The following is a 27,298-nucleotide window of genomic DNA, read 5'->3' on the forward strand; positions in this document are numbered from 1 at the left end:
TGAGCGCCCCTGATCTGCAGCGCCGCACTTATTAATATTTGATTGAAACGCCAATTCTTTAATGAAAGCAAAAGAGTAGCATGAAAGAGAACTGTTCTTTCAACAAATCACTGATTCAGGAGCAGTCCCCAGCACCCGGGAGTCCCTGGGTCCTGCTAATTGAAAAATGCAACACTGTCTGTCCTTATATCTCAGAACAAATGAGAATAAATGAGTATTTTCTTTTTTTTTTTGCCACAGGGAATTCTCATCCGTTTGCCAGAAAAATCAGAAATTATTTTTCTGTTTAAAAAAAAGCGGGGGGCAGGGAGGAGGATTCTACTCTTTACGTTGAACCAGCAGTTGCATAAAATATTGATTGAAGTGCTCTCATCACTTGTTTCAGAAACAGGCTGCTTCTGGTGTCAACTCCTGGTTCATCAACCAAATGGCAGATGGAATTGGTCAGGTTCTCCCATCAAGTACAGTGTCTTGACACCCTTTCCTGTGAAAGTTTTGACCATTTAAAAAAAAATCTCATCTGCAAAAATAGCTAACATACGCTCAAGGATCTCTAGGCACCAATGCTCTTCATCACTGGACAGATGGAGAAAGTGAGGCAGAGAATCAGTTTGTAAATCAGCAGAGGGAAAACAGGAGTCCAGCATTCCTACTTCATAGTCAAGGTCTCTGAAACACTATGGATGGCCTGGCTCTACAAAAAAACCTACCGTGGCAGTAGCTAATCACGCCCTATCAGACAAGCAGGGCAGATATTTAGACTGCTGCCATTTTCGAATGTGGAAACTGAGGACAGAGACAGGAAAATGAATGGACCACGCCCATGATTCATGTCAGGAGAAGTTCTGGGACTGGGCCCCAGGGTCACTGACCTCTAAGGCACTATACATTTCCCTATGCCTATCGGTTCTTTCTCCAAGCCGTACACCTTGGCAAATGCAAAAGTGCAATGATAACACGCAAGTTGTGACTGAGAATAGTCACAGGGAGACAACAGTGGTTCTTATTACTAAACTGGCAGCAGAAGAGGGATCGCAAAAATATTCTTTTGTCTTTCTTGCCTACTTAATTCTTCCTCGGCCCCGCTGCTTTTTCCCGTGGTATTCGCTCTCCTGGTCTGTCTGCCCTATCTACCTCTCCTGGATCAGATGTGAAGATAAGCTCTCCTGGTGCTTATCTCCAGGATGGCACAGAGGGACCCAGGATCGAAATCCTGGTATCCTTCTGCCTGCGAGGCCGGATGGGAACCAGAGGCGATGCGGGTGCCCAGCACAAGGAACTATTTTGGGTGACACTGGTAAAGGCACACGTGGTAAGTGACAGATTAGCTTGAGGCACTGGGTCTGCTGTTTAGGGGCCCCACTCAACATCATGTCTTGCTCAGCTTTAGACTCCCCATCTTTCAGCGAGTGTTAAGTGTCATTTCCAGGCCTCCTCCTCCTTTTTTTTTTTTTTTTTTTTTTTTTAAAACCACCTTCAGAAGAAAATACAGGGATCACAAGCTTGGAGTCATTCCTCCCCCTCCTAGTTTCCCCCGAGATCACCTCTGTTTCAGGGCTTTGGAGGTGGAGGTAGGTGGAAAACTTTTGTTCCCTGTGCCTTCGATTCTAGCAGTTGGCATCACGAAGCTTTATGTCTAAAAGTCAAAAGAACAAATGTTCTTCCTCCCAGGGCGCTGAGTTTACGTAAGACCAGGGAGATGAATGAAAACTAGTCCCTTGATACTTAAGGCTTAACCTTTTCTTTCAACATGGGGCGCGGGCAGTGCAGTCCCAGAACCAGAGATGGGGAATGTAAAGACATTTCTACATGGAAACCCCATTAACTGAATGAAATCCTCTCTGTGTTGCGAAAAGACGGATTTCTTACGAGAATGGAGAAATGTGTTTTCCATGTGCGTCTTCCCCTGGGCCTCCTGGGCTGACTCAGGAAACTAGTCAGATGGCTGGGAACACGGTGACAAGCCTTATAAGCGGTTTTAAGGAGGGAGGCGTGTGGGTCTGTCAAAGGGGGGTAAACGTGGATAGAAGAGAGTCATCTCCAGCTACCTTGCGTGGCTGGCTCGCGGAAACACTGGTTTTCGTCCGCACTCGAAGCCCCAGCCTTTGCCTCTATCACGGTGACAAAGAGGAACCTACAATCTTCTCCTGGACGAAGTCACTTCTCTGTCACTTAATGGATCCCTGTGTTTAGGACTCCAGGAGCTTTGCTCTTTGCCATAAAACCCTAATGCCCTGAGACAGGCCTGGTTACCCTGAGTCTGTACCTGCACTATGCGGGGACAGGGGCCTTTTTTCTTGGTTTATTTCTCAGTCAAGAGGCCCACACGCTCAGCCATTCTCCAGGCACAGGCACAAAGCCAGAAGACTAAGATGCGAGCAGCAAACATTCTCTCTCGCTCTCCGCATCTCTCCCTCATACCTCCCAAAGCTCCTTCAACGTGAGATTGAAGAGGGATGTGTAACGGCAGGGCAGCCTGTGGGCCTCCCGTCTGACAGCGATAACCTGGGCTAATATGCTGCCACTAGGACCTTCTTGACTTGAGAAATAAAAGGTGATCATTCCAGCTATGGTGAAAAGTTTGGGTTGGATAACTTCGTCCCGCAGGACGTATCTCAGGGTGACCTCTTGCTGCGTGTGGGAGCTATGTCTACCTTGACTGGGACACAGAGCTCCAATTAGCACTTAAGGGCAGAGACTCTGCAGAGAGCACACTCACCTCGACTCAGCCCGTCAGGTCCCCGGAGGATCCGGCATTCTTCTATCTGGCCAAATGGAGAGAACATCACCCGGATATCGTTCTCGTTACATTTCTTCGAAACCATTCCTATGAACAATTTTCTGTCTTCCACGGCTAGGAGAGAGAAATAATGAATGAGCCAAGGCCACTTCACCTTCTTCCTCGTAATCAATGCGTCATCACCACCTCCGACTGGGTCCCGAGGCTAACTCTTCAGACACCCAGGCCACCTTCCTCCTCCACACGTGCCGTCTCTGCTCTCCCCACCCTTGCTCGGCATCTCGGCTCCTATTCCAACACTGGGAGCTTGTTTATTAATAAAACATCTTCAAAGGACACGAAACACTGTTTTTAAGTCCTTTCCCCCCATTTGGAAGCAGTAATATGTTTACTAAAATGTTAAAGCTCTAAGTAACTGCTAAATGCTACTGTCCCATAGAGATATTTTGGGATACAGATTTTTTTTTTTTTTTTTTTTTTTGGGGGGCAGATGTTCTTTTAACTTGAGTGACAGCGAAAGAGAAAGATCGGGAGAGGAAAAATAACAGAAGCAGATATAGTGGAAAACTGATAAACAAAACTTTTAACAAAGGATTCAGTGGAAGAAAACATTCTCCTTCCCTGATTTCAAATAGCTTTGTCCCCACTGGTCCAGATGAGAACAGGAGACAGGAGAGATGTGAATTTCTCCAGAGAGCTGGTTAAGGGGCCTTCTGTCCATAGCACTGGCTACGCAGCCCTACCCAGGTCAGCACACGGGGTCTGCACCTTACAACTAAAGCGGAAGGCAACTGTGGCCGAGTGAGTGGGACTGCGGTTATTTGAGAATCATGTCAGGGCGGCCCCAATCTCGGGGTGAAACCCGTCACCAAAGAAAGAACAAGGAAGGAATAATGCTATTCTGCCCACTTGGAGGTAGGATTCTTGATGAACAGAAACGCCTTTTGGGCGTCAGGGCAACAACGTGCTAATTCTAACCTTGGAAGCTGTCAGCGGGTAAAGGCTAGGGAAGGTTTACCTCTGGTGAGCGGGAGATTTGTTTCCCTAAACTGACATGCTTGTGCTCAGGATAACTGGCCTACACTCAGCCTCAAAGGCACGATTACCATGGATTTCAAGACAGTGTTTGGAGCTGTTTGTAGGAGACAGAGCAAAACATCGTGCTAGAAGCCCTCAGGGAGAAGTCTTGCTTATTTCCCATGTTTCCTTTCAATCCATTTCTTAGAATTAAAAAAAAAAAAAAAGGAAGAAAGAAAGATAGCCGGCTACACCAGCACTTCAGAAAGTCCTAGCTTACGGGATCATTTTATATCTGTATTATAATCTTGTCATTGCGATTTAATTGGCTTTTATTTCTGTTTTTCTTACTCTTTTTTCTGGACAGTAAGTGTCCTCATTATGATTTAACTGGCAAGAGTGTATTCTAGACTTGCCAGGGCCAGTTGCTTCGGGTACGTAAGTCAGAATCCCTGGTCTGTGTCTTCCAGGAGCCGGGACGGAAGATCTATAATGGAACAGAGACTCATTTACTGAAGCAGCTCCGTCCAGTAGAACTCGGGGAGAAGGGAAAAGTTTGGTCTGTGACGTCCACCCCAGTAGCGAAAACCATGTGTAGCCACTGGGCACTTGAAAGGTGGCTAGTGTGATCGAGAAAATGAATTTTTCACGTGATGTAATTTTAACTAATTTAAAATTTAAAAGCTGCATGTGACTACTATATTGGACCAGGGTGGTGCTGAGGGGCTAAGGGCTCCTAGTTGTAGACTCCCAGGCCGGAAGTAACAGACGTGAAAGACGTTTTGTCTGACTCTAAAGATATGCCAAGGCCCAGCAGGGGGAAGGATCTGGCCAAGGATCATTCTACAAGGAGGTGGCCCAACCTGCACCAGGATCTGGTACCTTCCTCAGCCCAGGGTTCTGCTCACTCTTCTGTGTTTCTGACAAGCCCAGAGGAGGCAGATGAGGCTGGGAGGGTAGGGCAGTGCTGCGACTGGGAGACCCTGGTCCTCGTTCCAGTGCTGCCATGAAGGTGATGGGTGACCTTGGAGGACGAGCTGACCTCTGTGGGCCTGAGTCTTGTCATCCATAGAATGAAGGTTTCAACTCGATTCTTTTTCCTCTTCTCTTTCCTTTCTCTCTCTCTCAAGTGGTGGAGAGAAGGCAGCCTGGTTACACGCTTTGGCTGAATGAAGCACCTGAACATGGACTTCAGCATCGCTTTCTACCCAGCCTCTCTCTCCACACTGGTGGCGGCTCCCAAGACAACGCAGAGAAACGAGGGCTCCGAAGAATACAGGTTGAAAACCACAATTACACAATCCTTGTGAACTATGAATCGGGTACCAGGGTTTGAGAAAGGCTTGATGTTAGATGTGGAATTGAAACCGGACTTTAAGAAGCACGGGCAGGGTCTGGATGGACTGGTAGTGTGCTGGGGGCATCACGTACTAACCGAACAAGGCGCAGAGTCAGGAATGAATAAGGACTGTCTTTGTGGTGGACAGAGGAAGGTAGCCTGACTGAAGCACAATATGGACCGTTTTCTGCTTCATCTGCAGAGAGGGGCCGGATGCAGAAGGAAGGTCACAGGTGGTCCAGGGCCACCGCCTGTGTTGACCTTCCTCAGGGAGAAAGGGGGTGTCACTGGCTCTGATTCCTCAGCAGAGGCTGCTGAGGACTCCACTCGCTTTATGTAGATGAAGAGTTTTAAATTTAAGAAGTCCTCCTTTCTCCTGTCAGAGTTAAGTGGACTACCGATGATCTACCAGGAACTGGTGAAAGCACAGTAAGTTGAGGGCTGTGTTGGCACTGGGGTCTAAGAATTAGAAGCATCAGATGCCCCAGAAGAGGTGCTTTCTTTCCAACGGGAGCCTTTGACCTCCAGTGCGATGCCAGACTCCTCAGCATGCGAGGACTCCAGTGGCCCTGAGGGCACGTGGCATTCCCTTGAAGCAGAAGGGGAACGGGTGGGACTGGCAGAAACGGGGCTGGGGAGGGAGGGAAAACTTGCAGCTGTAGTTCTTGCCCCCCGCCCTGATCCCTTCCTGCCCTCATCTCTGGGACTCCTACCCCGAGGAAGCTATGGCTGATACCTTGACGAGTAGAAAAAAATTTCTGTTGTATTTCTTCTTATCCTGAAGAATCAGGTTTTCAAACAAAAGCAAAGGATAAAGTCCCAGTTGGTCCTTGGTTTCCCTGATAAACCGATAATGACGGTATTTAGCGAAGACAATTTTCGGGGTTTGAGCTTCAGGGTGCGGGATGCTATAGTCAACTAAATGCGCAGCTCCTGAGAAGCTCAAGTATGACTTTTTTCCTAAGATGGATTTACGAAAAATGGAAACCGTTTACGAAGCAATCCTGACTTCTTAGGCACAATGAAGGGGTAAACTCAGGCAGGGAAATGAAAGATAACTGTCACTTTTTTCAGTAACAAGTATTAGCTAAAAAGAAAAGGAAATCTGCACCCTCCATACGCTACTGAAAGTGCTAACTTCCTTTCCTGTGTGTGTGTGTCGGCACGTGTGTGCATGTATAAAGGAACCTGGATGTTGGCAACCTTCTGCAAGCCAAAGTAGCTCTGTGGTTTTCACAGTTGGGCCCTGTTTGCTTTACTGGCAAAATGGGAATAGCTACAAAGATCCAGCTTTCCTCTCAGTGAGTTTTCCCGCTCTTCCAGTGAAAATCTTTATTCCTAGGATCCCCATTCTAAGGATCGCTAAACAGCTTTGTCAACATTTTAAACAAACTTAATTATCTTGAAATCACTGAACTTTTTCATCAATGTTTGATGAATTTCCTGGTGGGCTTTTCCTAAGTATTCATGGGCAGTTAAGTATCTCACCAGTTTCTTCAAGCCACAAGAATGCAAATTGCTTAGATAAACCTAACATGTTCACAGTATTCTGCTAAGTGCTTTAGGGGAACTAAAAAAAAAAAAAAAAAACACAAAACAGAAAAAGAAAAGAAACGATCAGGTGCTTGCCCTCTAAAGAAAAAGTCTGTTTTCCTTTAGGATAACCAATGAATGTATGAGGGGAAATACTTCATATACCACGTGCTGCACAGGTGGGGTTGCTGCCGTCAACAACAGTAGCAGAACTGAAAGTGGACTCATACCAGTGACCACTGCCAGCTCCCCTTCCGTGGTATAAATGAGAAGGGGTTAACATTAAATACAAGTGGGGACTTTTTTAAGTTCAGGGACTAGAAACTTCATTTTTTAAAACCCCCCTAATTGTAAGTCTGTGCTAACACACCGGTGTACAATCTGTCAAAGTCACACCTGGATTCGGGGCGGCCTGAATTAATTAACAACTTTTCAACGTGTTAGTGCTAACATATGGCATTTAATTACGGCCTCCAAATCCACGGGTCTCTCTACTTTGACTTTCAAAATGATTTCTTCATCTTCTAGTACATCAGCAAGGGACTGCACGGGAACACCCTCGATTCCTATCTCTACAGGCCTCGCCCTCCCCAGGATGACAACGTCGGGTCATCCTGACTCTTGTGATCTCGGAACTTGATGCACAGCCACGGGGGGTTTCACAGGCCTTGAGGAAAGAGATTGGCGGGAGGGGGGGCGTTTAAATGGCATTTCTGGATTCGAGGCTCTAAGGACCCTGACAAGCTGTGAGGTTGGAGGTTAAAGCTCTGATACTCTGCCTACAGAGTCAAAAATAATCCTTCAAGTCAGAAGTGTGACCTCACAGTGAACACTGGCTCCAGCTCCCGAGACTCCAAAAACAGAACGAAAGGCAGCCGCCACGACTTCCTTGTCACCCACTGCTGGACCGACTTCAGATCCAGCAACTGCATTTCGCTTTCGATCTCGCACGGCTGGTTGCTTTTTCTGCATAGTGATGGAAGGTTAAAAGCAGGAAAACAGGCCCTCCAATGGGAGAGAGAACGATAAAGAGTGACTACGTGTGTGTGAGTGTGGCTGGTCCCTGAAGCAATCCAGGCCTCCTCCAATGCCCTTCCTATACCATCCACTCAACTAGGTGTCAGGGAAAAATCACCAAAAAAGGTGGGTGCTGTTGAAATCTGGGTATATACTCGGTGTGTTCTTCTCAAAGTCCCTGACGTCGTATTGCCAATCCAGAGGAGGATCCGTTGTTTGGATACCTGGCGCAGAAGAAGCATAAGAAATGGAAGATGCTCGGAGCTTACATAAATGCGCTAGAGACTGCAGCTGAAATCGGAGCCATTGGAAGGGCAGGTTCTAGGAAGCCGTGGAGATTTCAGAAGCCCGTTTGGTAAGAGAGTAAAGTGCAGGGCAGATACAGCAGACTAACGTTTCTGGGCTTTGTCAGAATCCCTGCATGGACAAAAGCTTAAAAGAGTGATTGCTTTTCCGGAGTTCGTTTGTCCATCACTAATGAATCTGTGATGAGCCTTGCTCAGCAAATACGAAGTTCGGGAAATCTGAACACAATGATAATGGAGAGAGTAACTGTTTCACTGTGATGAGCCCTTTGTGTCATCCATAAATGTCAGCAAACTCAAAAAAAAAGTGCAATTAGAGCTCGTTATACTTCTTTCACAACCACAGGAGCTATTTCGAGCATCTGAGCCAAAGAAATCTTGGTGCTCTCTGAGCTGCAGAAACTATGCTTACCTGTTAAAAATGTCATGTGGAATCAGAAAAGGCTTGCAGCTTTTATCCCTGGCTTTGGGAAATGATACCTTTTTCTCCTGATTCTTCCAAGGACAACCCTGAAGTCTGCTCATGGCTATGCAAGGTGGGGGTCCCTCTGAGCCTCCGTGAAGAAGAGCTCTTTCAAAGCAGCTTTTGGTCCATTTACACTATTTGACTTTTTCTTTTTACTGGAAAGTCAGAAAATGAAGGTAGATCTGCAAGCAAAGGGACAACTGGCCCAGCAAGAAGGTTTGGGGGTTTTCCTTCAGGTGCACAGATCTAAGCTTTGGCAGGAAGAGCCCAAGGCTGGAAGGGCTGGCCTCTGCTCTCAGGATGCAGCAAAACAACTACCTCAACTGGCTGGAGCTAGGCCACCAACGTAGCAGACTGCACGCACGCTACGTGCCAGGTGTTACACCAAGCTCTGTGGGTGTTAACTGCATGATGACTCTGTAAGGCGGGCCTTACAGGAAGAGCACAGACTAGGCTTCCGGAGCCCCTCTTACAGTGGGAGAGACGAGGCTGCGTGAGGTTAGTAAAGAACTTGCTCAAGGTCACAGCCAATAAGTGCAGGGTCCGGGTCAAGTCCAGGCTCCTCAAAATAGATTTCACCTGCTACCCTGGGGCGCTTCCTGAAAAATGGCATTTTTAGGTATTTGCTCATCTTAGTAGAACAGAGCCCAATCCTGCTTGGATTTTGAGATCATGCAACATGGGGTGTGCCCACGGCACTTTGATTCTGTTGCTGTGGTTTTAGATACAAAGCAAACACTACCCTCAGTGTCCACAGGAGACAGAGGACAGCAAGGGCAGCTGACCATTCTGAGCCCTCCCGGCAGCTACCCTGTGGACAGTCAGGGTTCGCACCTGCACAGGAGAAAATGCAGAAGAAGAAACCCTTTCTCGGTTCAACTCTTTGGGTATTTTAAGTCAGACATTTCCAACTTGGTTCTCTCTTCTGTCACGTTTTTATCACTATGGCCTAAGGTTCAGACGAACCCCCTCCTGGCAGACTTTGATCCCATGGCCCGTGTCCTGACACGGTTTGGAGAATTATGGGGCCAAAGGACAGAGGGCATCTCCTGGTGGCTGGATGTGCCAGGATGACCTTCACTGATGGAATTCATCCCACAAATTCTAGATCCATCCCGCCTCTCTCCCAGGAGGAAGAGAACAGATTGTAACACACACTCCTGGAACAAATCGGCACGAGGAGATGGCCTTCTGCCTGGGCAGACGCACTCGGCGAAGGCCCCTAAAGGCCAGGGAACACTGACCAACATCTTATAGAAGTGTTCGAACATTTACAAGGCACTGTCACAAACATCTTCTATGAGTCTTAAAAAAAAAGCTCATCTATGAGAGGCAATTAGCATTATTCCCATTTTAAGAATGAGGAGATTAAAGTCTGGTCTTCAAGTGATTATTAGATACTGAAACCAGTGACAACGAATGTGAGTTCCAGCAGGTAAGGGACAGCGTCTTTTGTGTCCTTTTCTTCTTTTAAAAATTCACTGCTGCAGTCCCAGCCTCTGGCAACGTGCCTGGCACACAGTAAGTAATCGATGGATAACCGTCAAGTCAAGGAGTGAGGTGACTGGACCAAGATCCCACAACAAAGCAGGGGTGGATTTTAGACCCTCTGACATTCAACGCCACGCCTGTGATAAAGTACTGTAGGAAAAAGGGAGTTAGACTTGCAGAGAAGTGTGTGGCTGGTGAGGAGACGGTGGGGAAAGCACCAACATCTATTCTCCGACAGACACCACCGTACGATGTGGAATTTCTTTCGAAACTGCCTAGTGTATGGGGCCAGGAAATGGGTTGCACTACAATTAGCAAAAGAAAATACCTCATGGAGAGACGCGGAGCCCCGTCACAATTTACACTGGCAGACAATGCAGACCTCTAAGTGTACGGCTTCTGCTCCATGACTAATTAATGAGGTGCAGAGCTGCCCGGAGGAAGGCGGCCATGCTGACCATGTCAGTCTAGTGGGGCAGGAGAGGGCTGAGGTCTAAGAAGGTAGACGATTTCTTTAACATACAATGTAGCCAGTCCAAAGAACAAAACAGGGCCAGAAGGTTTGCAGAAGTGGGAGCAAAAACTTCAGAGAGAAATGGGGTTAGCAACCCTTTGGTGTCTTGGAGAGGTAAGTCTCAATTATTTCACCGACCTCATCAAATGCGTATTTTTGTTTTGTTTTGTTTTTGCACTGACTGTATGTTTATTTAATCAGCCGACGGAATTCTCAATGAATGTGGATGCAAATGCATGGATACAACCTAGAGAAAAGTGCAGTGAGACAGTCGCAAAGCCAGAGGACCAAAGGGAGGGGGGGGAAAAAAGACAGCCTCATTCTTGGTGGGCGATGCCCTTCTCACTCACCTTCTCTGCATAGTTTAAGGTCACCCCTCCCCATCAGGTGCCCAAACTGCTGTCAAGAGGAGGTGAACAACAGCCACAGGGTGGCCACACAGAGCAAGCCCCAAACAGGGACACAGAAAGCCGTTCCTTGTAGCATCTTCACAGGTCTTTACCCCAGAGATACGGGAGGCAGGAGGGCGAGGTACCCACCGCGATGGAGGTTTCCCGGAGCACATCTCTCTGCCTTCCTCAGAGAAACAGCAACGGGGCCAGCTCTTCCCGCCCCCCACCTCACGTCTTCACTTAAAGGAACAGACATGAAAGGAAGACAGTCACCACCTACCGTTTGATTTTTCACTATCTGCAGGTTTCATCTGAATGGGGTGATGCATCTAAAAACAGAAAAGTGAGAAAGTAAAGGCAGATGGAACAAACAGTCTCAGAAACCCCACGCTACTCAACACGACTACTGATATTGTTACAAGGGCATGTAAATAATAACGAGACCTCTCAGTTAAAATGAGCTACCTTAAAATGCAAGCATGTGTTTGATGTTCAGCAAACAGGATACTTTTAAGTCCCGGGGCGCTGTGACATGGTATCTTAACACGTGGGCTTTGCAGTCAGGCTCAAGTTCAAAACCTGGTCCTGCCATTCAATATGGTTTCTGCCTGGATCTTACAGGTAATTCTGGTTCTGCCATTCATTACAACTACGTGACCTCGGGCAAGCGTCTTAACTTCTCTGAGCTTCAGTCTCCTCATCTGCGAGATGGAGGTGACCCCTGCATAGCGGGGCCATGAGAATCACCTGAGAAAATGCATGTGACGTGCTTAATGAATGAGGCATAGAAAAAAAAAAGTTATTGTTATTTTGTATTATTACAAATCTAAACACAGATGATCTGTTTTTCTTCCGGCCGTTCTATGTCTGCTGCACGGCTGTTTCTTAAGAGTTCTGAGTAATCTGAAGGTCGACCAGTTGATTGATTGAGGCGCCATGATCCCATTTTTATTAAACACCAAGTGTGAAACAGGAAATGCAGAGGCACCGAAAGAATGGAAGGAAGGAGGGAGGGAGGGAGGAGGAAAAGCGGGAGTGAGGGGCTTACGATCACATTCGGTACCTACGTAGGAGGAGGAGCGCCCGAGACAAAGGGGAACCAAGACCCTGCATCGTGGCAGAACAAGATGCTCTACGGTTCTTTAAACGATGCCAATCACAGCATTGTGCGTGATCTGAAGATCTGCAGAGCACAGAAAGCTGCCACCATTTCCAATTAAAATAAATTCCTCAAATGACTTTCGTGGGCTCTCTTGCTTCATATTCCATCCTACCCCAAGGAACGTCGCAGCCACAGGGTAGATGGAATCAGTGGCTGTGCAAATGCTTTTATTATAATGGGCCCTATTCTCTCTGAACCTTTAATTTCCCCAGTGGACTTCCCTTACTTGCCAGCCACAGCTCTGGGCTTTATCTAATTGAAATGAAAGGGGATTGGTACTGGGCTCCGGCACTGAAATGATGGGAAATGATTAGCAGGCGGTCGAGACCACGTGCACCTAATGCCTGCCAGGGTCTTCAAAACACAAGAGGAAGAGGTAAGAGGGAGCGGTATCAGGGGACAAGAGGCTAAATAATTCAAAGCTGCTCCGTTGATTCTCAAAGGCAAGAGGCTCTTATGCACAGAACACAGGCCTGGAGTTGTGGGGTCTACTTGTGTTCTCACTCCACGCATTCACACGCTCAATCTGTAGAGAAGAGACTAGCGTGAGAATGGAATGCTTAGGAGTCAGTAAGTCGACCTGCCTTTTAAGAAGAGGTGCTGTGGGAGCCCAGGGGAGCAGACACCTTCTTCTGCCTGGCGAGGGAGGTGGGGGGATTTTGGCAAAGGGCCCATCTGCTTTGAGTCCTAAGGGCTGGTTGGACTTGCCAGCAGAGGAAGGGGGTGGCCCTTGAAACGAATGGACAACCCCACACAAGGACACCGTGGTGAGAAAGCCCTCAGTCCTCCTGGAGGGAGTCCACAGTGTGAGGGTGGAAGGCACGAGAAGGGGCTGCCAGGGAGGCCGGCATCCAGGCCTTAGAGGATCCCACGTGCCAAGGAGCTGAAATTTCCTCTAAAAGTCAACGATCAGGCATAGAATATTTAAGGAGCAAGGCAACGAGATCCCATCTGCGTCCTTGAAAAGTCATTTTTGGCTGCAGTGTGGAGGATGGATGGTAGAAGAGAGACACAGGAGGCAGGGAGAACAGTTAAGAGGCTACTGCAACAGCCCACGTACAGCAGGGAAGGTCTAAACCTCAGAGGTAACTGGCTGGTTGTAGGGATGAGGGGGCAGCGGGACCCCAGGCCTGGACAACGAAATGTGTAGTGGGATCACTGCCTATTCGTTTCACTTTTGTGTCCTATATATAACGTTGTGTCCTGTATATAACTGCCTAAATCGGGAAAACACGAGAGAGCAGTTCGGGGAGGCGGTGTAGAGACCGATGGGCACAGGTCAGGACACGCTGCGTTTGGGGTGAAGTTGGAAATGTGGGTTTCGAGCTGTTGGGACAGCTCTGGGAGGTGGCGGAAGCCCTGGGCGTGGCTGAAACTGTCCAGAGAGGGAAATGCGGAGTGAAGAGAGACAAGAGCCAGGGGCAGAACTGTGGAGAACAGCCAGGAAGGGGAGTCTAAGGGGGACAGAGCAAAAGGCCATCCAGAGAGGCAGGAGCAGAAGAGCTGGCCCCACTGGAGCCACGCAGGGAGTTTCAAGAACAAGGCGATGGTCAGAGCAAGTGCTCTTAGACGCTATGATGAAAACGCCCCAGTATCCTTCCGGGTTTGGCAATACAAAAAAATTTTTTTAAGGGAATTTATCAAAACAGTTTCTGTTGGGTGGTAGGGGCCAAAATGCCAGCTTGTAGGCAGTGGGAGAGTAACAGGAAAGGGAACAGTTGATGTGAGAAATGCAGACAACTATTTCAAGATTAGCTCTAAGTGGGGAAGACAGGAGGCTCGGTGGAGGATGGGGGAGGAGGATGGGGCCAGGGTCTCTCCTTTCCAGACAGGAAAGACTTGTAACAGGTCAATGAGCTGAAAAGACTCCAATGAGATTCACAGGTTCAAGGGACAGGAGACAAGAGATAAGTGTACCAACGTTATGTACAGGACACAAAAATGAAGTGAAGGACTCTTGCCCTTGGGAAGATGCCGACCCAACATGGTCGTTGATAGGCACATATATAAAGGGGAAAAGATGGTGACCAGCATCAGAAAAGCAGCACAGAGAGAGCGCCGTGAGCATTCAGATCCAGCTGTGACGCGCACGGAGGTCTGGAGGAGGAAATCTGGGAGCAGTAAGGACAGAATCATTGGACTCTAAAGCTGCAAAGGGCCCTGGGAATCATTTCATCCAATGCTCTCAATGTACAGGTCTGAAGGGAGTAAGTGACACTTCAGTAAGGACACACAGACGGTTAATGACAGAGTTGGGATCAGAAATCTAAGCTCCCTACTCAATCCAGTGCCGATTCCCCCAAACCACACTGCTTCCCCGCAAAATGCCCAACACGGGATTTGGACTTATGAGCCTATGATGAAGAACTGCAGGCTGCACTCACTGCAGGCACCAGACACGCAGTTGAAGGCGCCAGCAATACCCCCTTGGGTGAAAGTAATCTTCCTCTGCCCTCGCATCACACTTTATCTCTGGAGCTTTAAGACGGGTGTTACATGGAGACTTGACTCTGGGCTCTCCTGCTGCTGCTGAGAGAATTAGCTTTGATCCTGACCTAAGACTATCCAGGCTCAGCAATGTAGCAGTGGTAGCTACAGCCACTGCAGACTTGAACTTGGTTTCGGTCTTTCTGGGGCTCTGAAGGGAAAAAAAGTCAACCTCACAGAGATCTGGATTGGCAGACCAAGGTGAATTCTGAATGGGTGGTCACCCTACTCCAGCGATGTTCTGAAGACAATTTAGATAATATATGTAGAGCACCGTGACCTTCTTGGAGAGAGGTATTCAATCAGGACTGTATTAAGAATGGCTCATTACCACGAACAGTTCATCTGAGTTACAAATTCCTGATCAGACACAGGACGTAAATGTCAAGGAAGACAAGAAAAAACACATGGTTTGGAGGAGTCGTTCTCATGTGTGTCACTTCCTCAAAGTCTCATGATTCCAAGAACTTTGGGAGATTTCTTGAGCAGAGTAGGGAAGTTATTGTAAAGAAAGGGGTATTCTAGTTTAAATGCTCAAATTATAATACAGGGATTCTTTCCCTGTAACAGGAAATGATGTCAAAGATTTGACCCAGTACGATGCTAAGACCACTCACGCATTCGCTTATTTCTGCTTTGACCAGATGATCTGTTACATGGTGGGAATGATGGGTGAAAAAGAGTTCTGGTCATGGTGGAGTATGTAACGCAAGGATGAGACAGACAGACCAGCCGTTTCCCACATGCAGTGTGGGAACTCAGAAGAGACACACCCCACACAGTCAAAGGAACGGCAAGAAGGCATCTCAGCTGAAACCATGGTCAAGTTAGATCTTGAAGGGCGCTAACCAGGACTTGAGTGAAGGGCATTTCAGGGAAGGAACAACAAATTTGAAGGAACAGAGTAAGAGAAACTAAGTCATGTTTGTTCCTGAAGAATGATGATGGGACATTCTAACCCACAGAGGAAGCAATCGATGTCGCCAGAGATCATTCACCAAACACAACGTAAATGAGGCATGACAAGACCAACAGTGAGGGATACATCCCTGGATCGGAGAAGTTCAAGTACAGGGAAAACAATGCACTTCTCAGCCCTGAATCAGAACTGCCCTGGATTGGCAGCCGGAGGCTCATGGCCTTCCTCAAGGACCGAAGGTGACCCCCATGGCGTCAAGAACTGAAGCCTGACAACAGTGCTTCTGTCATGACGGGGAACTGGCGCCTCCAATCCCAGAGCTGGCGGGGCCGGAGGTCAGAGGTCTGCACCGTGCTCTGCACTGGATGGGGGGGGGGGGGGGGGGCGATGGCAGCAACAGGAGGGAGGGCCCGAGAACTTGGCCATCACCCTTCCAGTCTCCTAACGTCCCACCAGATGCAAGGGACCCTCAGAGTTGAGGGTTGGGGCTGGATCCCTCCTCCTTCTGTCTATGGCGAGTGAGCACATCCTCTTCAAGAATTCTCCCAAGGAGTCTCCTAGGAGGCATGTTATTTTTTAAATTAATATTTATTGGAGTGTAGTTGATTTACAGTGCTGTGTTAGTTTCAAGTGTACAGCAAAGTGAATCAGTTATACATATATGTATAGCCACTCTTTTTCAGATTATTTTCCCATATAGGTCATTGCAGAGTACTGAGTAGAGTTCCCTATACAGTAGGTCCTTATTAGTGATCTATTTTATATATAGTAAGTGTATATATGTCAATCCCAATCTCCCAATTTATCCCTCCCCCCGCTTTCCCCCTTGGTAACCATAAGTTTGTTTTCTACATCTATAACTGTTTTGTAGGTAAGTTAATTTGTACTTTTTTTTTTAGATTCCACATATAAGTGATATCACATGATATCTGTCTTTCTCTGACTGACTTCACTCAGTATGACAATCTCTAGGTCTGTCCATGTCACTGCAAATGGCAGTATTTCATTCTTTTTTATGGCTGAGTAATATTCCGTTGTATATATGTTAAGAGGCGTGTTAATTATACTGAGGCTGCATTATTAATGCAGTTAATTATACTGATACTGTTTAACTCCAGTCATCACCAATGGATGAGCTAACCACCTTTAACGTGAGACTCCATCATCACACTGGATCAGCTGGGTCTGAAAAAAGCTTCACTGGTCTGTATTGTCATGATTTGTCTACTTGGTCAGAGAAGTCTATGCATTTTATAACCTCCGGCCTGTGACACGGACAGGGTAGCTTCCCTGAGGGCTGGAGAAACAGCAGCAGTGAGTCTAAGATTTGAGTTCAACTCAGCTGCCCTTGGAGCGAACTTCGACCACAACAGGGCTCTCGTTGTCTTACACCAGGCTCCCCTATGGCAGAGAGCCTGTCCCAGGGAGGCAAAATCAAGTGTTTTGGAAACAGATCCTGGTTCCTGGCAGTACATTTGACTTAACAGAGTTCATCAAGTTTACGTTTCAATGAAGAAAGCCTTCCAAACCCATTTCCTTGAAGATCTCTTTGTACGTGAATTTCTTTTGCATTTTATTACAGAACAATGACATCTTGCCTCATGTTCGACAGTAGGGTACTGGGTGACTTGTTGGTTTCTATTTAGCCCTACTTATTTAAAGGCAAGTGAAATCTGTAAAATAGATAAACAACAAGGATTTACTGTATAGCACAGGGAACTACAGTCAATATTTTGCAATAAATTATAATGGAGAAGAATAAAAAAGGAATATAAACACGTACATGTATATGTATAACCAAATCACTTTGCTGTACACCTGAAACTAACGTAATATTGTAAACCAACTACACTTCAATTAAACAAACAAAAAGCAAAGGAAATCTAATGAAAGGGGGAATTGCAAGAGCTCCCTCCCTCCCTCTGGGGCGGGTACTGGAGTCAAGTAGCTTCCGGAGAAATCGCTGGTTTACTTCCCCTTACATCTGTATTCAGTTTCGATCACATGCTTAGGGCACTGTGACTACAGTCCACTGAGCTGCCGTTTCTCGGGGGTCTGATTAGGGTCTCACCACATGCAGGCCACTCCTCTCTGGCTTGGGCTGGTTTTCATCCCACATCTCCTCTCTTGTGGGAAGCTGTGAGTGTCGGAGGGTGCCAGCCTCCAGCACCAAGCCTCACCCTTTATCCTGCCTCCTAATGATGAGTGAGTGGCCTCTGGTCCTCTTTCTGCTTCTCCGCCACATACACACGGGGTCCCAGAATTGAGCTCCCTTATTGTTGATAAGACCTGCTGCTTCTCACTCCTGAATGCGTTTACCTTGGATGCGTGACCCGGGGGCCCAGCTGTGGCTCAAGGAAATGAAGGTGAGGACACAGCTGTGGGGCAAAGGCATCCCCCAAAGCCTGTGGGGGTGACAGCACGTGGAGGGAGCTGCAGAGGCCCTGTTACGAGTCCCATCACATCCCAGAGACAGAGACGCTGCTGGGCCACAAGCACCGGCATCCACGAATCAGGTTCTCTGGAGTCTCACAGTCTACCAAGTCAGCGAGATTTCTCCGGATCTCTCTGCCTTAATCCTGTGATGGCTACGGGGGCGATTCTGAGTTGAAATAGCCAGTGTTAAGTTAAGCCAGGTGGAGGCCGGAAGATAGAAGACCCGGGTGAAGGTGAGTTGGCCGGCTTCTCACACACAGGAGAACGCATGCTGAAACTTGTTTAACTCCAGCCACCACTGATGGATGAGTTGACCACCTTTTTAACACGAGACTCAATAAAACAAGCCGCTTTTAACCTGAAATGGGTTTGACAGCGTCACTGTTACACATATCACTGTTAAACCCATCCTGACACCTAGAACGAGCAGCCGTGATGGTACATGCGCTAAGCTTACTGCCCCTTAAGTATTTAAAGGGAGAAACAGAGGCGGAGGGAAGAAGTGGATGCACGGAAGAGCCACCCGCCAACCAAATGAGAAAATGAACGGATTCCAGCCAGGAGAGACGAACTGGGAGTTTCCTTTTGCTCCCCGACAATGCAGATGTGACTCAGGCAGAAGATACTTGGTATCTTGGAGAGTGGACTGTGAGATACCAAAGGCACCCAGGCTTCCTGAATTTTTCTCAAAAAAGTTTTGTAAATGGGCAAAAATAAGTTTCAAAAGAACTGTCACCAACTGGATGCATGCCATCCCCCAAAAGGAAAGTGTGTGTCTTTGTCAAGGGATCTTCTATGACCATAAGGTACTCCCAGAGCTTCAGAGGCTCCCCTACCTCTCTAGGTAGGAAATTCTGCCATTTCCGTCACTGTCTTTTATGCTCTGCGTAAAGGAGACTGGGAAGAAACAAAGGGAGTTTCAGGAATGTTGACTTATCATATTGAATAAGGACTTTTGAATTTCTCTGATTTTGAAAATGGTGACATCGCTAAACTTGCAAAAGCATCTTTAATAGAGTGACGCCTCTGAACGAATAGAGATGACAAAAGTCATGTGTTGGATGGGTCTAAACCAGCTTTTATCATCAGGACGAAGCTGGTTTTGGAGCTCACTGCCACACTTGTTAAGGGAAGTGGAGAATTTAGGCAATTTTGGTGAAAACTGACGAAATCTTCCCTGTGCTCTCAATTTTCCTGTGCTAATAACTAAGCACTGCTGTAGGCTCTTTATGTATGCTAACTAATTTCATTCTCACAACAGCCCTGAGATAGATGTGAATGAGGAACTTAAGGGGTGGGGGAAGGTGGGGGGAGAGGGAAAGAAGGAGGGAGACAGAGAGAGATTAAAGAACTTGGCTAAGGCATACAGGAAGTCAGCAGTGGAGCCGGGATTCGTGGGACTGTCTCGGGCTGGAGCGTAAACCCCCAGCCACTCCTCCACACCGACCCTACCCCTAGCATATCCTAGCTGTGCTGTGAAATGGTGGTTTCTAAGAACCGAGAGCATTACCAAAATTCCTTTTCCATACTAGACCATCTCAATCTATAGGGTACTTTCCAATTAGAAACTTATATATGAATGTGTGTAGCATACATGTGTACGTGTATATATATGTTTTTATGTATTTCACTTGCACATATGAAATACATATTTTAAAAGCTTATTTAAATGAAAAAACAATAAAAAGAACCCCAGTTCACCTATTTTTCCCACCCCTCACCCCCTGCCTCTGGAAACCACCTATCTATTCTCTGTATCTATGAGTTTTTTTTTTTTTAATTTTTAGATTTCACATATAAGGGAGATCACACAGTATTTGTCTGACTTATTTCACTTAGCATAATATCTTCAGGGTCCATCATGTTGCCCAAAGGAAAGATTTCATTTTTTTAATGGCTGAATAATATTTCATTATATGGTATATGTGTGTGTGTGTGTGTGCGTGTATATATATGTATATATATACACACACACACACACATATACACATACATATTTATATATGAAACAACTTCTTTATCCATTCATTCGCCCAACCCTTAGGTTGCTTCCGTATCTTGGCTACTGTAACTAATGCTGCAGTGAACATGGGGGTGCAGGTATCTTTTTCGAGTTAATGTTTTTGTTTCTTTCAGATAAATACCTAGAAGTAGAACTGACGTATCATATGGTAGTTCTATTTTTAAGCTTTTGAGGAACCTCCACATTATTTTCCACAGTGGCTGCACATAGTGGCTGCATCAATTCACATTCCCACCAACAGTGGACAAAGGTTCCCTTTTTTCCACATCCTCACCAACACTTGTTATTTCTTGTTTTTTTGGTAAGAGCCATTCTAACAGGTGAGGTGATAGCTCACTGTGGTTTTGATTTGCAATTCCCTGAAGAATAGTGATGCTGGGTATCTTTTCATGTGCCTGTTGGCCATCTGTATGTCTTCTTAGGAAAAATGTCTGTTCGGATCTTCTGCCCATTTTTTAATCAGACTTTTTCTTTTTGCTACTGAGTTTATGAGTTCTCTGTATATTCTGGATATTAATCCCTGGGATATGTGATTTGCAAATATTTTCTCCCATTCAGTGGGGTGCCTTTTTGTTTTGTCGATCGTTTCTTTCGCTGTGCAGGAGCTGATCTTCAGCGTGACGTAGGCTCACTCATTTATTTCTGCTTTTCTTGCCTTTGCTTTTGGTGCCAGTATCCAAAAAATCATCATCAAGAGCTATGTCAAGGAGCTTGCTACCTATGTTTTCTTCTAGGAGTTTTATAGTTTCAGGCCTTATGTGAAAATCTTTCATCCATTTTGTTAATTTCTGTGTATGGTGTAAGACGGTGGTCTAGTTTCAGTTTGGGCGTGTGGCTGTCCAGTTTTCCCAATACCATTTATTGAAGAGATTGCCCTTTCCCCATTGTACATTCTTGGCTCCTCTGCTGTAAATTAACTGACCATATATGTGTGGGTTTATTTCTGGAGTCTCTATTCTGTTCCATTGATCTATGTGTCTGTTTTTATGCCAATCCCATACTCTTTTGATGACCTCAGCTTTGTAATATACTTTGAAATAAGGGGCATGTTGGCTCCAGCTTTGTTCTTTCTCAAGATTGCTTTGCCTATTTGGGGTCTTTTGTGGTTCCATACAGATTTTAAGACTGTTCTGTTTCTGTGAAAATTATCATTGGAATTTTGATAGGGATTGTACTGAATCTGTAGATTGCCTTGGGTAGTATGGACATTTTAACAATATTAATTCTTCCAATCCATGAGCACAGAATACCTTTCTAATTATTTGTGTCTTCTTCCATTTCTTTAATTGATGTCCTGTAGTTTTCTATATACAGGTCTTTCACCTCCTTGGTTAAATTTATTACTAGGTATTTTATTATTTTTGATGCAACTGTAAATGGGACTGTTTTCTTAATTTCTCTTTGTGATATTTCATTACTAGTGAAGAGAAACACCGCAGATTACTGTGTATTCATTTTGAATCCTGCAACTTTACTGATTTTGCTCATTGAACCTAACAGTTTTTTGATGGAGTCCAGGGTTTTCTCTATATAATATCATATCATCTGCCAATAGTAAGAGTTTTTATGAAAAAAATGAAGGTAACTTAAGGGACTTACAGGATAACAAAAGGACTAACATTCACATTCTAAGTGATCCCAGAAGGAGAACAGAGAGACAAAGGGGCAGAATTATTATTTAAAGAAATAATGGCTAAAAGCCTCCCTAACCTGGGGATGGAAATAGACATCCAGATCCAGGAAGCCCCGAGAGTTGCAAATAAGCTTAACTCAAAGAGAGCCACACAAAGGCACACTGTAATTAAAATGTCAAAAGTTAAAGACAAGGAGAGGCTATTAAAAGCAGCAAGAGAAAAACAACTTGCTATGTACAAGGGAGCCCCCTAAGACTATCAGCAGATTTTTCAGCAGAAACATCGCAGGCCATAAGTGAGTGGCACAATATTTTCAAAGTGATGAGAGGAAAAACAAAAACAAAAAGACTTCCAACCAAGACTACTCAACGCAGCTAAGTTATCATTCAGAATTGAAACAGAGATAAAGAATTTTGCTTGTTATTTTGATAACAAGCAAAATTAGCTGTCAGTTATTCTACGAGAGGAGAATAACTGAAACCATAAGCAGAAACCAACTGAATTCAACAATACATTAAAAAGGTCATACACCCTGATCAAATGGGATTTATTCCAGGGATGCAAGGATGGTTCGACATCTGCAAATCAGTCAACGTGATACACCGTATTAACAAAATGAAGGGTAAAAATCGTATGATCACCTCAGTAGATGCAGAAAAAGTATTTGACAAAATTCAACATCCATTTATGATTAAAAAACTCTCAATGAAGTGGGTACAGAGGGAATGCACCTCAATATGATAAAGGCCATACATGACAAGCCCACAGGTGACATCATACTGAACAGTGAAAAACGGAAAGCCTTTCCTCTAAGGTCAGGAACAAGACAAGGATGCTCACTCTTGCCACTTCCATTCAACACAGTACTGGAAGTCCTGGCAAGAGAAATGAGGCAAGAAAAAGAAATAAATGACATCCAGATTGGAAAAGAGGAAGTAAAATATTTTAAATTAGCCTCAGAACAAAAAAGACTGTCTAGATTTTCTCTATGAAAAAGGAAGGAAAGAAAACTTACAAGCCTGCCACGATTCAAAGAAAAAACAGCCGTATAGCTGTATTAGGAAAGTATAGCTCCAATCTATGTGCCATTTGACCACAAGGGAACTATATGCGCTAATCCAGAGAGATTAAATGCTAGTTCTTCTACAATCCCTTCAGGCCACTTAAAATAGACGTGCAAAATGGAATTCGACTCTGAGGTTCGTTTCATGGGCCAAGTTATCCAAAATGTTCTATACCTATGTTGATGAGAAACAAATTGATAACAAGCAAAATTAGCTGTCAGTTATTCTACGAGAGGAGAATAAGAGTTTTGAATCACGGACATTAACTGATCCTACATTTTGTGGTTTCTTCACAAAAAAAGCGTTAGTACAAAAAAGTACACTGGAATCTATAAAATCAATCAAATTGTAGACCAATTATTGGATAAGTCGGCATTTACAACAATAGGCATCGGTATTTGGCTTTATGCTAACTGACTGGATTGTACAATGCCTGTTTATCTGAATACTGCTTTGGAAATTCTGGACGACACTGAGTAGACGGTCGCCTTCTGAAGACGCAGACTCCTTGGTGGAAGCAGTGTACGGGATTCGTCTATGCCTTGAGTCACGGTACTATTCCAAATAGCTCCTCTGTGCATCTCTATTAGCTAAGTTAACAGAGTACGTGCACAGAAAACTTTCAACCAATGTTTGCTGACGTATATTTTTATAAAAGTGACCAAAGCAGAGAATAAAAGGGGATTTGAATGTGACAATAACAAAGGAACGTAAGTGATCCTTTATCTTCCCATGGCAAATCACAACCAGGGGGAAAAAGCCTAGAGTGGAAATAAATTACTATTTCTTCCTAATAGCCATTGATACATGTGACATGCTCAAAGCACTGCCTGCATAGTATGTGCCTGGTAAAGTTATCATTATCATTGTCATTATTATTTTACAAAGCAAAAGGATTTCCCTGAGGGAAAAAGGAAAAGGTCCCATTCAAAAGCTAAGAGAACATACTAGAGGGAACAGCCTTTCTTGGTCACATGGGAAGTATACAGATAATACTGCTCCCGGCTTTCTCCATATATACTAACAACCCAGTGAGGGAAAACAACCTACAGAACCCAGAATTATATGTCTGCTTTTGGCTTGTCAGGCTCCAAAGGCAGCCTTTTTTTTTTTTTTTTTTTTTTTTTTTAACTGTAATGACACTAGCTATTTACATTTCTGTTACAATCGGATGGTACACTAGAGGGGAGAAGTCAAGCAGTGAAACCATTTAGTCCTGGCAAAAAATAAAATAAAATAAATAAAATAAAATATTGCAGGAAAATTAGATTACTCTGGGTGGAATTCCATGAGGGGAGTTGGAGTCTGTTATGGTGATTAAGTCATCATTTCTGACAGATTACTCTAATCGGCTGTCAAATAGCATTCCCCAACCCCATCTGTAACTTGGCGTCCTCGCTACTCAGCCTACGTTACCTTCTGTATATAGAACACATACAAACAAGAGGAGGTAGGGCCCGGCATTTACCACACTCATTAGCTATAATTCGGTTCTGTGTTTTCATACTAAATAATAACACGAGCTTCCATTTTGCTTTATTTATTCTTAAAATGAGAAGAAAAATGAATAGGCTCAAAATAGGAGGCATGGAACGTGCATGAAAAATCGCTGTCATAACAAAAAGCAAGCGTAAGGCTTTTCGAAGCATTGCTGTTTAAGAAGAATGTTAATCCTTTATTAGTTTAATTTTTCTTGGAACTATGATATTACTTAGAGAGGTCAATCTATGACACTTTTTAAACCTCTTGTCAGATTTGGTGCCTAATTAGCTGTGATTTCAGTAGAAGGTATTATTACTGTGTTTAGCAGGATTACTGTAAGCAGAAAGCAATTTCTTTGATAAGATTTTGGTTCTTCCCTCTGTCACTGCATCTTTGGGATAGAATAAACAAATGATCCAATTAGTTGAGCTCCCAAATAAATATGGTGAAAAGCAAAGCGCAACTAGTTAAAACTGAACGACAGTATTTAGCTTTTCTGGAATCCTCTGTTTAGATCTACCTGTTTTAACGACAGAAGACTGGAGGATCTAGAACTACTTTGAAAATGGAGGTAAGTGGAAAGACAATGTAAGAAGAGGTGTGTAGGATGACAGCGCCGCTCAGGCAATACTAATACAAATCACAAGCGCAGCAGAAGACCACACAAGGATTTTGGGTGACGCTTAGAGCATAACCACTCCCGATTAATAAGCCAACATTTACAACATACAGATATCCTTTCTAACCATGATTTCATTCTGATTGTGGAACTGTCTTCCAAAATCAACGATGGATGCTCCAAGAGTTATTCTTCCAGATGTTACCCAGATGTTACATTAGACACGCTCTCTAATTGAGTCAGGAAAATACACACTGAAATAACAGTGCCTGACCTGGCCACGGAGGAGTGATTTAATGATCTGGTATTTCCCTTACATTTCCCATACAATGGTTCTTCAGGCCACAAACTTAGTATAACCTCGTATTTTAAGACAAATGAGTCTGGTTTAAACATAAACGGTCCTTTTGACAATAGCCTCGACCCATCATGACCACCTTTGGGCTCAGCTCGCACACGGCCCTGGCCTAAACCAGAGCCCGGCCCGCTGGGCTCGTGGTGCCTCCCCCTCCCCAACCCTGGCTGTTTCCAGATGGTCACCATTACCCAGTTCTCAACACCCTGTGAACTGGGGGGAAGCAAGGCCTGCAGACTGGAGAGCGGATGGCACCGCCCCTCCCTCGCTGACCGGCACTCTGGGTACAGATGCCCGTTCTGTTTAACCGGCCCTTCTGCCTGGGCCCACAGGGCCTGCAGACTCCTAGTACCCAGTTCGGAATCTTAGCCAAACTGGGAGGCTGTTTCCTCCCCCGATCTCTCCACCCCCTTCCCAGGACTCAACTCAGTTCCTGACAATTCCTGGTACTGCTTCCTAGGATCATCTCTACTCAATTCCAGCCACACCCCTGCCTCGTCCCCATAGGAAATATCCTTTGGACAGCGAAAACTGCCCACATTGCACTTGGGTTTCGGTCATTCACTGGAAACATCGGTGCTGGGCTGAACTTGGTGCTAAAGAAGCATCATCTCAGGGATGGGAGCAGCCGCCGGGTCTGCGTTTCCAGATCCCTCATGGAACCAATACCCTGGCTAAACTGGCTTACTTTTCTGCCTCTTGGAATTCTCACTTTAGACCTGTCTCCACCAAATTTCTTTTTCACTCCGGCTCACTCAGATCCCTGCAGTGGTTGGTCTCCATGCGCTCTGGTCCTTGTCTCCCAGACCATCATACACACCACTGCCTTATTTAATCTGACGAAAAAGCAGGTGTAATCATGTCTCTGTCCTGGTCAAAAACTTTCAATTATCTGCCAAATTAAATTCCAGCTCCTTGGCCTGTCTTTCAAGGAACTCCACGCTTTGCCCCCAAATTACCTTTTCAGGCTTACTTCTCATCATTGCTCCACATTTCCCTTCTCTTCCAGTCAAACTGGAGAACTCCCTCTTCCCGGTACTTCTGCCATAGGCTCACCCACAGAAAGGCATCAGGACCCTTCCCGTGCATCTACACAGAGTATTTTCCTTGACAATATAACCGCTTTATATCTGTTACACAGAAACACCGATATGTCAGGTTATTAGGTTGATCATGTGAAACTGTCATTTTTGTAGCTTGACAATGGTCGAATGGTGACAGTTTCATACAGCGCAACCTCCTATATTGCATAGCAAGGAACGGTATTATCTTCATTTCAGGTGACTCATCAGAAGCCCTACACATTCAGTTTATGTGGGCTACCTCCTCTGTCAGGCCTGGAGAGCTTTCCGGTAATTCATCTGCAATACTTACCAACTGTATGAGTTCGACTAAACATCAACTTGATGATGTAAAGTAACACTACCCTCTAAACCAACCGTGGAGTTGATGGGCAGCTCGTGTGCAACCCAAGACACTGTTTATCTGCTCTTAGTAGCTTGTTAAGATCAGCGATGCTTTATCCAGTAATCTCCAGTTTCCTTCCAACTCTAAGGCAAACCAAAACCACCACCACAACGCCCCTCTAACAAGCAAATCTTTAAAACCTCCGGTTCGAAATTAACTGGGAATAGTTAAGCCAACTGTATTTTATCTTGAACCTTCTGACAGGGTAGAGGCGTTTCATCCAATCAACAGAAAAGCACCACTGAACTCTGTATTCTAACGCTGCCGCTACAGCTTAGTTTCTGAGTTCTGAGTTGTCTGAGTTGCTTTACCAGCCACGTTTATTAATTAGTGTCTAACATTTCCATCTCCTGCAAGTTGCAACCTCTCATAAAAAATGCATGATTTGGTTGGCTTAGGAATGACAACTTCATTTACAACAGACAAATACCATACCTCACTCAGCAGCCTCTTCCCATGTATTTATTTAACTACCTCCATGGCCTTTGGGATTTGTACTGACTAAGTGAAGGAAAGGAGATAACTAGTGTAATTTTCCTTTCTTAATGATGTTTAAGCAAAAATGATTAAATCTCTCTCTCTTTTTTTAAACAAACGAGAACTGGCTAAAAAAAAAATTCCCTACTAAAAATAGATGGCAAGTTTGAAAAAAAATGCCTTAAGGGCTATTTCGTATTACCCACGTTTAAAATGCAAATCCATTAAACATCCGAGCAAGACATTTGATATTGTTTTCAGCAGCTATATTTACTCATCTCATCTTCCGCCGTGGTACTAAACTTTGGTTGTTATTTTGCCAAATGAAGATCTATCCTCCAGCGCTGCTAATTCTTTAT

At 45.1% G+C, this 27,298-nt stretch overlaps 1 protein-coding gene across 10 annotated transcripts in view; it reads right to left on the reverse strand.

Moving 5' to 3' along the window:
- CELF2 (CUGBP Elav-like family member 2) overlaps positions 1 to 27,298 on the reverse strand; it is a 397,933-nt gene that overhangs the window by 73,992 nt on the left and 296,643 nt on the right. For all 10 annotated transcript variants that reach the window (XM_032621812.1, XM_032621814.1, XM_032621815.1 and 7 more), the window contains 2 exons: positions 11,095 to 11,143; positions 2,720 to 2,854 (listed from right to left, as the gene is read on the reverse strand). In XM_032621812.1, coding sequence (XP_032477703.1) covers positions 2,720 to 2,854; positions 11,095 to 11,143 — 184 coding nt within the window. The remainder of the gene's footprint in view (positions 1 to 2,719; positions 2,855 to 11,094; positions 11,144 to 27,298) is intronic.

The sequence above is a fragment of the Phocoena sinus genome, chromosome 2 (genome assembly GCF_008692025.1).
Source record: "Phocoena sinus isolate mPhoSin1 chromosome 2, mPhoSin1.pri, whole genome shotgun sequence".
In the NCBI taxonomy this organism is placed as follows: Eukaryota; Metazoa; Chordata; class Mammalia; order Artiodactyla; family Phocoenidae; genus Phocoena; species Phocoena sinus.